At 42.7% G+C, this 12,312-nt stretch overlaps 1 protein-coding gene across 1 annotated transcript in view; it reads left to right on the top strand.

The window, feature by feature from the left end:
• The window catches only part of LOC127677828 (disks large homolog 5-like), a 31,824-nt gene extending 19,512 nt beyond the window's left edge, over positions 1 to 12,312 (top strand). The window contains exons 6-10 of the mRNA XM_052172815.1: positions 5,562 to 5,790; positions 6,791 to 6,950; positions 10,508 to 10,651; positions 11,276 to 11,456; positions 12,169 to 12,312. Coding sequence (XP_052028775.1) covers positions 5,562 to 5,790; positions 6,791 to 6,950; positions 10,508 to 10,651; positions 11,276 to 11,456; positions 12,169 to 12,312 — 858 coding nt within the window. The remainder of the gene's footprint in view (positions 1 to 5,561; positions 5,791 to 6,790; positions 6,951 to 10,507; positions 10,652 to 11,275; positions 11,457 to 12,168) is intronic.

Below are 12,312 nucleotides of genomic sequence, written 5' to 3' on the forward strand. Positions count from 1 at the left end.
GGTTCATTTCTGGGTCTTCAATTCTATTCCACTGATCTACCTGCCATTGATCCTCTCTACAAACCTCAAGTCCTAGTGATCCAAGCAACTCAACATTAAAGTACATACACTGCATCTAATAGCAGAGAAAGTGAGGAAGATCCTTGAACACATAGGAAAAAGGAAAACCTTCCTGGACAGAAACCCAATGGCTTATGCTTTAAGATCAACTATAGACAAATGGCACCTCACAAAATTGCAAAGCTTCTGTAAGGAAATGAAACTGTTACAAAATGGAATACTACTAAGCAAATAAGAACAATGACTTCATACAATTTGAAGGCAAATGGAATATCTAGAAAATATCATCCTGAGTGAGGTAGCCCAGATACAAAGGAACATACAAGGTATGTGTTTACTGAGAAGTAGATATTTGCTCTAAAGTTCCCAATGCCCATGATATAGCCCACAGACATTAAGTACCTTAGAAGGAAGGGAGACCAGGTCATGGCTGCTGCGGGAACAGGATGAATGTGGGAGGTGGAGATAGAGGAGACCTGGGAGGGAGAGAGTACGGGAGGAAATAAGGGGGCAGTATTAGGTACTGCTGAGAATAGGAGGGAGGTACAGAGGAGGGAGGTACAGAGGGTCTGGAAATAGAACAAAAATATATAGCAGGGAGGGTGAGGAACTGGGGATAGCCACCTGAGGGACACAGACAGCAGGTAAACATGAGGCTCCCAGGACCCAAAGGGGATGACTTTAGCTGAAATGCACAGAAAAGGGAGAGATAGAACCTGTAGAGACCACTTCCAGTGGATAGGTACACCCCCCCACACACACACACACACATACACATGGGACCGCCCTCCTTCAAGAGATAGTGCCACCAACTCATTTCAAAATTTCTAACCCAGAAATATACCACTTCCTGCTTACCCCTCCAACAACCCCTCAAAAACCATCTGCCCTTTCCCACTCCCCTTTGCCTGTATGAGAGCGCTTCCCCACTCAAACATCCTCTCCTGACCTACTGCTTCTGCATCATACCCTAGGGCATCAAACTTCCACAGTACTAAGTGCCTCTCCTCCATTCCTGACAGGCAAGGCCATCCTCTGCTACAATGTATCTAGAGGTATAGATCACTCCTGTACACTCCTCCATGTGAGAAAAAGAAGAGCAGGCACTACAAATAGTCCAGAGACTGAAGGAAGGGCCATCCAGGCACTGACGCACCTAGGGATACATCATGTCTGCAGACACCAAACCAGACCCTGTTGGTGTGGTAAAGAGGTGCTTGCTGACAGTAACAGCTTGTGAAGGTTGTTAGGGAAGTCTGGCCAGCAACTGACCATTGGAAGTAACCATTAGACTGAGCTCTGGTAACCTGGTGGGGAGCTGGCAGAAAAGCTGGAGTAGCAGATGGGGAATGAAACGTTGGAAGAAAAACATCAGCTGCCAGGCCCACCCAGCGTTCCCAGTGACTAGACCACAAAACGTGATGTGTTGAGGGAGGAATCTATTCCTCTAGATACATTGGAGCAGAGGATGGCCTTGCCTGAGAGCAATGAAGGAGAGGCACTTAGTCCTGTGGAGATTTGATGCCCTAGAGAAGGATGCCAAACCAGTAGTAGGTCAGGAGAGGGTGGGAGAGTGGGGAAGTACCCTCATACAGGCAAAGGGGAGTGGGAAAGGGCAGATGTTGTTTGAGGGGTTGTTGGAGGGGAAAGCAGCATGTGGTATATCATTTGAGATGTTAACAAATGGAATGATTAATAAATAAGTTTTAAAAAATACACATATGCCAGCCATTTAATTTTAACAGTGAAGACTCAGGAGCCAGATGCTGGGGTGAAAACCTGCCAGCTCAGAGAGACAGGGAAAGCACCCAGCTGACCATCCTAATCCACTCTGTCCTCAATATCTTTCAACTTAAAGACTTTTCTTTGGTTTATTCCTTTTCAAGGGTTACTTTCTCTGCCTCTTGACCTGGAGTTGACCTTCTTTTCCTTTGCAATACATGTATGTGCTAGGGCTGAGACACAGGACAAGAAAGTAAAATAAATGGAAAGCTCTTGGGTTGAAGGTCTGTGCTAGGGCTGAGCTAAACTGTAAAATAATTTGTTTGTTCATTTGTTTGTTTGTTTTCAGAAAATAACACACTCGTGTAGTTTACCGTCTGAACAAATATCCTGCAACATAAGTTATCAATGTTACCTTCATTATAGAAATCTAGCTCTCTGTCAATTGTTCTAGTTGTTCCCAGGCACGTCTGAGTGCATCATCATGGGAACACAATGATTCCCAAGGAAGATCAGAACTGGGCTCTTGAAGGTGTTGCACATGGCCAATAGGCACCTAAAAAGCACCAAGGACACCCCTGATCCTTATCACAAGGGGTAACTTACCCATTCTCCTGTCACTTAATTTATTGCAAGATATCACCATTTGAGACGTTGGCTCATTATCCTAAGTGCTGCTAAATGGAAGGGTTCATGTGTAGGGGTCACTCAACAAACTGAACACTGAATTCAGTTAAACATGGATGCTTATTGAATGCATACCTCAGGACTGAACAATCAGGGCAACAGATCAATAATATATACTACCTATTTCTCATGGCGAGCTCCTTGTAAAAATCACAAAGAGCTCTTGAACAAGGGCAGGAATGCTGCCCTTTGTGGGCCCTGACTCAAACTATTTAGACATAATAGCAATACTGACCTTGAATTTGATGGGTCTATGGGAAGTATATAGATGTGGAAATTATTATGATTAACAAACCTCACAAAATTCAGAACATTCTATTGTACGTGGTCAGTATGACCCTGCTCTGAATCAAGAAGTTTTTTTTTTCTTTTGTTTTTCATTCATGAGTGGGAGGCATATTACTGCAACATTATGAAATAGATGGCTGGGATGTGACAAGTTTGCTACAGATTTGCAAGGGGGAAAGCCTTATCAGGAAGAAGTGTATCATTAGGAAAAATGACTGCATGACCTTATCATGTTTAGATAAATTCTGTGGCCTCAACAGGAACTCTTTGGAAGGAGAACAGAGAATGTGTTTGTTACCTGAAGGGAGCGGCCTGAGCAGTGTTGCTCAGCCTTCTCAGTGCCCATTCCACCTCACTCTGTCCCTGCAGGGGATCCCCCGAAGTCCTTCCACATTTCCTGTGAACCGGGTCTAAGGACACAAATTCCAGGACACAGTGTTGGTGACCCAGTCCTCACTTATGCTCCATTGTCCATGATTGTACATGTGTAAGCACATATAGTGTGTTCACTAGTTATTGATACCCTTCACATCTTACTGAGGGCAGAAATTGCTTGACTACACCCAATTCTATAAAATAAAATCAGCCAGGTGGTGGTGGTGCATGCCTGTAATCCCAGCACTCAGGGAGGCAGAGGCAGGCAGATTTCTGAGTTTGAAGCCAGCCTGGTCTACAGAGTGAGTTCCAGGACAGCCAGGGCTATACAGAGGAATCCTGCCTCAAAAAAACCAAATCCAAAAACAAACAAAAAAAATATCGGGACCCAGGGGAAATATATCAAGGAAAATCAGGGACAGAGGTACATGAACTCTGTGGGGACAGAGGTATATGAACTATGCCCTGTACTGAACTAAGAAACGGGGATGGGAGAAAAATGTATGGTTAAATAGCCTACTAGAATCACACTATATCTGCTTGATTTAATCTCAGGACAAGGAAGTGGAGTATCTCTGATGGCTTCTTTCTAGCCCCTTAAAAGGTTCACTGGGCTTTAGCCTCAGCACTTAATACTTCATAACGGGGCACCAGCACTCAGGGAAGCTAGAGATTGGCATTGGCACAGTATCATGCTAGCAGCAGTGGATAATAATCAGTTGTTCAGAAGGTGATACCTACTTTCATTTGTTATTAATGTGGACCCAGGGAAAGATAGAAGAAGATCTTTAGAAAAGATATATCATTTCTACTTCTCCATCTTCCCAGAATGAAAGACTGGTAAGGGGAGAATGGTAAGTTCTTTATAATAGACAAGGATTTGTGGCTGAGGCCTTGGATGTATGGTATTTTTCAATGTTATTTCCTGAAACAGGGTCTCAAGTATTCCATGTTGTTCTCTACCTGGTTTGCCAGGTTAATCTTCCGCTCAGACATTCCTTCTTCCACTTTCTAATAGCTACGCTTACAAGTGGGATTCCTAGGACTTTTGGGTCAGTACTACTCACTGAAAGAGACCTGGGTTTTCTGATGCTGAGGCCTGTACCCACCAATATAGCTACAGGCATTTTTCCATGTCTGCTCCCTATTTCAGATTGTTGCTGTAATATTCCAGTCAATCATTGACACAGGAAAAAAGTAACTTGTCTCAGAGCAAGGTCATGGAGATCACATACTGTTATGTTTAGTATGATGTTTGTTACGCTTACAATGTTCCAAAACCTTTACATGGAACCCATCAAATTAAGATCCAATATACACTCTTAAATATGAAATGGCCTGATCAGAACTGACCACTTCGTATGAGCTACTTATGTATTTTGTTCTGTTTTCTTTTGTTTTGTTTTGAATTTATAACTTGACAAAGACAGACGATTGGGGTAATTGCTTAGCAACCAAAACCAGAGCTATCATTACCATCTATCAATATTAAGGTCTGAATTCAAAAAAACTTCCCTGTCTGACTGAGATAAGTGTTCGTGTGGTTGATGGGGCCAATCAATGAACCCAAACAGAGATGCTAGGCACTTGTTCTGTGCTCTAACATATATCTATTGTATTTTCCTACACCTTCTGCCTGCATGCCCTTATTGCTATTGACTATTTTGGGGGGACAGAATCTCATTTTATAGGTTACAGAGGGCTGTAAGCAATCCTCCTTTGGTGACACTGGTGAAGTCATGAGAGCCTCATACTCAGCCTTAGGGCCTTTCCATTGCTGGCTCCAATATTCTAGTTTCCCCTACCAACAGATCTCAAAACTATTGCCAGCACTATGATGACTACGTCTCTCTCAATCTCTCTCTCTCTCTCTCAATCTCTCTCTCTCTCTCTCTCTCTCTCTCTCTCTCTCGCTCTCTCTCTCTCTCTCTCTCTCTCTCTCTCTCTCTCTCGGCATCTTGGGGCAATTTTGAAATGCTAAGCATAACACTTCATGATTGTTGCCTCTAACACATACCCACATTGCAAATTGCCCTGTAGGCTCTGCCTGGATGTGATTTAGTGAACCTGTGCATGATGAGATAGGAGAACTTTTGACTGCATATTAAAACTGGAGTGATTTCTCAGTAGATTTTAATGGCTCATATTGTTGATTGGAAAATTTTTGAGGTAGGATGAGACATTTCTGAGAAGTATTTGAAAAGTAAACACTCAGAGAGATACATAGGGATGACTTAAGTGTTGCCAATCAAGCCTAGAGCAAACCCTGGCTATGGAAGGAGGATGGGCTCAATGGCTATGCCCCAGAAGAGTCTTCAGGAAAGGGCACCTCAGTTTCCTGTCAGTATAGGGAGAACATTAGCAGGGAGCCAAAGGCCTGTACCCCATGACATCAGCAGTCCCTTCTTGAACATTCCATTGTTTCCTAGAGAGTTTTTGGAATCCTCTGTGATGTCACCAGTGTTGTAGCAACAACACATGCACTAAGGTTTCTCAGTCAGTGTCTGGAGGATAAGCCTATAGACATGTTTGCCCGACTCAGAAACCTTTTTTGGAGAGCAAGAGTAGATGGGAGAGAGACTAGAGAGAAGAAGAAGGAAACTGCCCTTTCTTCTGAGAGTAATGAAGGACGAAGGAGATGGTCTTGGGGAAGACAGAGTAAGTTTGGGGAAGTGGATGTACAGGGGTTGCCTGAACTGGCCTTTCTAACAATGGGGCAAGGAACTAGAGCCTCTGGGAAGCAAAAGAACTTTCATAATTATCATAATTCTTGAAAATTGAAGAATTCACATTACTTTCTCTATTCCTTAAGGTAGGAGATTGCAAACCCAAAGTTGTAATGCTGTGAACTCCAAGTCTTTTCTTTCAATGAGTATTGTGGGTGTTACAGGGGACAGAATGAGACCATCAAGAGTCACAAGAGGTCTAACCTTTGCCAATTTAGGGGAGGGCATCACTGCACTTCACTCTCATGGCTTCTTTTAGCATCAGTGGCTATCTCACAGTAGTACCAGGGAGAGAATTGTGTTCCTGGCCATGACCTTATATTCTCCTCTTTCTGACAATTCCCATCCCAACTTTTTTTTTATCACCAGTTGTGGGTGGCAGGCATTTCTGTACTATATACAAAAACCTGTCACAGGATACACTCAGAGATGTGATCCAATTGATACTTCCGGGCTCTTTGGTGTTTCAGTAGGGGGAAATGATCACTGTGTTCACTGTGTTCTCTCAGAGCATGAAGTTTTAATCCCATGTCCTGGGCCTAGAGTAACAAGGGTAGAAGATCTGAACATCTCCAAGCACTCATGTACTTCTGGACCATGAATGTATCATATTACTTGTGAAACCACAGGACTAAGGGCTCTGAAAACAAGATGCACACTGTGCAGACATTAATAAACCAGGAAAGCCATCTCTGTGGTCATCATAAGCATGTGTAGGGAGACAGAGGACACAACAATCTGCTTACATCTCCAGGTCTCTATACGGTGATGGGAGAGCTGAGAATCACTGAGGAGGCATCTCAAGCCTGGACCAAACTCTGTGTGGTGTCACTGGGTTCTAGGCCGGTTGTCCTTCTGTATGTGTGTCAGGATCATCTGTCTACACTCTGTGTCCCCACCATGCAAGTTCACCTGTGTTATTCTACCTACAGGGGCTGGCAGGAAGACATCATCCCCTGAAACTGTCCTAAGCAAGAAGCAGGCCAAGAAGGAAGAGGAGAAGCTGACCACAGAGCTGCAGCTCATTACCCAGGAGAGAAACGAGGTGAATGATCGCCTGATCTCCATGACAGAGGGAGCCATGAACAAGAGGTATGTATTGCTCAAACAAAGTGGTGTCAATCTGGGGTCAGCAATAATCTTACCCTTTTAACGTGGGGTTTTCTAGGAAGCTGTACCACCATAATGTCCCTGTGCCCAATGTCAGGTCCCAAAATACTTCTTAGAGGCAGAAGCTTGCTCAGGAGTGAGACAGGAAATAGACTCTTTTGATCCCTCCAATGGAAAAGAGGGACTTGTTGAAATGAAGAATTCAGGGATAGAAATAGTGGAAAATTAGTTCCCATAGTGCATTTGGAAAGCCCTTGACATGAGGTGGCTTTGTGAGTTTGTAGGAGCTGTGAGTTTGTGTTGAGTATTTGTAATTGCCTAGCAGATGACTGAGTGCTGGAAGCTCCTGGAAGCAGCTGGAGAGGCCTGGTCCTACATTGTTCATCTCAGTGCTTGACTAGACACCTGAGGCTCTGCCTGTTCCTCTTTGTGTGCCGTATACTCTGAGACAGTACTGCTGCATGCATTTCTTCTGTATCTCATTATGCTCTTTCAGTTTCTATCTCTTTCGCTCTTTCTCTGACTCTGTTTCCTTTTCTCCTTGTATGTGTGTCCAATTCTGTGTGTCTGTGTGTGTGCACATGCATCTACATTTGCATACATTTTGTATGTTTATAATTCCCTTCACACATTGGAATTTAGGAGTCTGTGTTTGTCTTCAGGATTTACATGTAAGACAGTTTCAAGGTGATGTTTGTGCTGAAATCTGGGTGCCTCCACCTTAATCAACATGGTTCTTTAGCTATTTGATCACAATTGTTCATACATTTGTATCCCTTGGGCAGATTATAAAGATGTGGTGATGTCTGGTCTCATCTCCACAATTATGTGTGATGTCTGTCTCTAAGGTATAAGTTATTCAGGATTTAGAATCCCTGTTGGGAAACAGGAAATATATCATCATAGGTCTCTGGAGGACAAAGATCTGTGCCCTTGGCTCATGACATTATAACTGGTTAGACTGCACCTCCAGCCATACTGAGTGAACACAGAGAGCTATGGCATCTTCCACCTGGATGCCTAGCTTCTGCTGCCTGGCGACAGGATAATAAGTTTCCAAAGCTGAAGAAGATCCATGTATATAGAATCTAGAATGTGTGCCCTTTGGTCAGTCTGGCTAAGGGTTTATCTATCTTGTTGATTTTCTCAAAGAACCAGCTCCTGGATTCGTTGATTCTTTGTATGGTTCTCTTTGTTTCCACTTGATTGATTTCAGCCCTGAGTTTGATGATTTCCTGTCTTCTACTCCTCCTGGGTGAAATAGCTTCTTTTTGTTCCAGGGCTTTCAGGTGTGTCATTAAGCTGCTAGTATATGCTCTCTCCATTTTCTTTTTGGAGGCACTCAGGGCTATGAGTTTTCCTCTTAGCACTGCTTTCATTGTGTCCCAGAGATTTGGGTATGTTGTGCCTTCATTTTCATTAAATTCTAAAGTCTCTTATTTCTTTGTTTATTTCTTCTTTGGCCAAGGTGTCATTGAGTAGAGTATTGCTCAGCCTCCATGTGTATGTGGGCTTTCTGTTGTTTTTGTTGCTATTGAAAACCACTCTTACACCATAGTGATCTGATAGGAGGCATGGGATTAGTTCCATCTTCTTGTATTTGTTGAGGTCTGTCTTGTGACCAATTATATGGTCGATTTTGGTGAAGGTACCATGAGGTGCTGAGAAAAAGGTATATTCTTTTGCTTTAGGGTGAAATATTCTATAAATATCAGTCAAACCCAATTGGTCCAAAGCTTCAATTAGTTTTACTGTGTCCCTGTTTAGTTTCTGTTTTCCTGATCGGTCAATTGAGGAGAGTGGAGTGTTGAAGTCCCCCACAATTATTGTGTTAGGTACAACGTGTGCTTTGAGCTTTAGTAAAGTTTCTTTTACGAATGAGGGTGCCCTTGCATTTGGAGTATAGATGTTCAGAATTGAAAGTTCTTCTTGGTGGATTTTTCCTTTGACCAGCAAGAAGTGTCCCTCAGTGTCTCTTTTGATGACTTTAGGTTGAAAGTCAATTTTGTCTGATATTAGAATAGCTACTATGGCTCTTTTCCCGAGACCATTGGCTTGTGAAATTGTCTTCCAGCCTTTTACTCTAAGGTAGTTTTTGGCTTTGACATTTAGGTGTGTTTCCTGTATGCAGCAAAATGTAGGGTCCTGTTTCCTTATCCAGTCTGTTAGTCTATGGCTTTTTATTGGGGAATTGAGTCCATTGATGTTAAGAGATATTAAGGAATAGAGATTATTACTTCCAAAGGGCACAGAGAAAGTATCCAAATTAACAAAATTAGAAATGAAAAGGGAGATATTACAACAGAAAATGAGGAAATCAAAAAAATCAATAGATAATACTACAAAAGCCTATACTCAACAAAACTGGAGAATCTGGAGGAAAAGGACAATTTCCTAGGCAGATACCAAATACCAAAATTAAATCAGGACCAAATAGATCATCTGAACTGTCCCATAACCCCTAAAGAAATAGAAGGGGTCATAGAAAGTCTTCCAACCAAAAAAAGCACAGGACCAGATGGTTTCAGTGCAGAATTCTATCAGACCTTCAAAGAAGACCTAACAAAAATACTCTTCAAACTATTCCACAAAATAGAAAAAGAAGGAACCCTACCCAATTCCTTCTACAAAGCCACAATTACGCTGATACCAAAACCACACAATCTACCCAATGGAGTACTATTCAGCCATTAGAAACAATGAATTCATGAAATTCTTAGGCAAATGGATGGAGCTAGAGAACATCATACTAAGTGAGGTAACCCAGACTCAAAAGGTGAATCATGGTATGCACTCACTAATAAGTGGTTATTAACCTAGAAAACTGGAATACCCAAAACATAATCCACACATCAAATGAGATACAAGAAGAAAGGAGGAGTGGCCCCTGGTTCTGGAAAGACTCAGTGAAACAGTATTCGGCAAAACCAGAACGGGGAAGTGGGAAGGGGTGGGAGGGAGGACAGGGGAAGAGAAGGGACTATCGGGGAGTGGTGGGGGGGCTAGAAAAGGGGAAATCATTTGAAATGTAAATAAATTATATTGAATTAAAAAAAACTTGAAACAAAATGAAAAAAAAAAAGAAACAATGAATTCGTGAAATTCTTAGGCAAATGGATGGAGCTGGAGAACATTATACTAAGTGAGGTAACCCAGACTCAAAAGGTGAATCATGGTATGCACTCACTAATAAGTGGATATTAACCTAGAAAACTGGAATACCCAAAACATAATCCACACATCAAATGAGGTACAAGAAGAACGGAGGAGTGGCCCCTTGTTCTGGAATGACTCAGTGAAGCAGTATAGAGCAAAATCAGAACAGGGAGGTGGGAAGGGTTGGGTGGGAAAACAGGGGGAGGGAAGGGAACTGATGGGACTTTCGGGCAGTGGGGGTCCAGAAAAGGGGAAATCATTTGAAATGTAAATAAATATATTAATAAATTAAAAAAAAAGAATCTAGAATGTGGTTTTTCTGGGCCTTAGATGATGTATTCTTAAAAGACCACATTAATGGAGTTCTGTCTTCCTGGGGACAGGCCCTTCCAGAGGCTGAATCCAATGTATGAACAACAGAAGTTAAAGGAGAAGGAGGTCATGACATTTCTGCACAACTTAGAAATGGAGAAGATTGAGGCCCAAGAGAACATCCAGGAGCTCAAGAAGGAGATTAACTTCTATAGGCAAGTACCAGTGAGGGAGGCCACCAGTTGTGGAAAGGCCATTTCTGCCTTCCTTTCTTTCTGGACTGGAGAGTCTGCAGGTCTGGTTCTGTCGCTTCTGATGTTTAGTCAACAGTGTGCCTTGGGATTTTGGACTCACCTTTTATTAGTCTGTAAGAGACTGTTACCAATCCCACTATTATGAGAGCATACTCAGAAGTCTCTAGATAGAAAAGTGATTTAGTTCATGAGAGGATTATTATGTAGTACTAGGCCTCTGTTACTCAGGCAGAGTTTTACAGACCTGAGTGTGATATAATACAAGGACAGAATGCCTTCCTCTTGGTTCTACTGGCCTTCTTTGATGGTATTTGCCCCTTACTAATAGATGTTGCCCCATTGCATTGGGTTGTCATGGAGAGATTGAGGTCCCCTTTCTTTTGGAGAGACATGGATCCTTATTGGTATTTGGGCTGAAGCAATCCTTATTTCTTCCCTCAAGCTGTTGTTTGCTGTTTGTGCAGCTGTGATGGATGTATTGAGATGTATTGTATTAGGTCTTCATGGGAACCTGGGTCTTAGTGGGCTTAAGTAGGAATGGGAGGCAGAGGCTGCAGGATCTTACTTTGCAGAGTGTACTTCCAGCAACCTGCATAGCCGGCTCCTCATAGAGAAGATGCTTGTGAAGAAGAGAAGGGTCATGCTGATGCGGGAGAGCAAGGAAGTACTTCTTGACTGGTCTCTCATAGAGAAATACTTGGTTGGCTTGAACATGAATGGTAAAGACGAACAGGAGAAGACCAGCAACCTCCAGACCCAACATCAGGTAGGGACAAGCAGCGCAATCAGGCTAATACTGTTTTATACCATTTTTCCATTGGATCCATCTTTGCTTTCACCTAGCACCTTTCTAATCCACATGCTCAAGCAGTCACTGACCTCATGGAGTCTAGTTGTTCATTGCTCTGTCTATGTGCAAGTATTCTGTGATGTTAGGATCTTGTGAGATACTGAATTATTGGCAAGTGTATCTTGCTCCTCTGCTTAAACTACAGTCTAATATGAGTGACAGATGAATAACCTGTCACATTCCTGCATTTGCTCATTATAGGTGGGATGCCTTGCAGAGATTTGAGCAATTTCTAAGTCCTGTGACAGAGATCATGCAAGGGACATGTGACGTCCCAGGTGGGGAACAATTTGCAGGAATAAAAACCAAATGCAAATATTAAGTACTTCTCATTTTCATTGATTTGGGTGGCATGTGGTCTTCTGCTTTCTTTGGGAAACCCAATGAAGTCTCTTCCCACTGCCCATTTATTGGTTTGCACTGATAGAAGTCTGAGTGGCAGCTTGTCAGGCCATGTATTTGGTGAATGTTGCCAGATATTTTGCCCTGCCTGCAGTTATAACAGCAATGGTGTCAGTTCAAAGGTCAATGATAACTTTCCTGTTGACTTGGTGTGAGGCAGCAGCCTAATAGCTGATATTTAGGTCCCCAACAAGCCTCTATCTTAATATCTGCCTTCCTCTTCCAGGTCCCAGAAACTGTACCAAGAGCTGAAATTTCCACGGCCCAGGAAGAGGGCCTCCTGCAGAATGATTTTCCACCTCAGGAGCCCCCTGCTGAGCTCCATCCTCAACAGCCACAAAATTCCTTGGATGAATCTTCCTCTACATAA

The sequence above is a fragment of the Apodemus sylvaticus genome, chromosome 2 (genome assembly GCF_947179515.1).
Source record: "Apodemus sylvaticus chromosome 2, mApoSyl1.1, whole genome shotgun sequence".
Lineage (NCBI taxonomy): Eukaryota > Metazoa > Chordata > Mammalia > Rodentia > Muridae > Apodemus > Apodemus sylvaticus.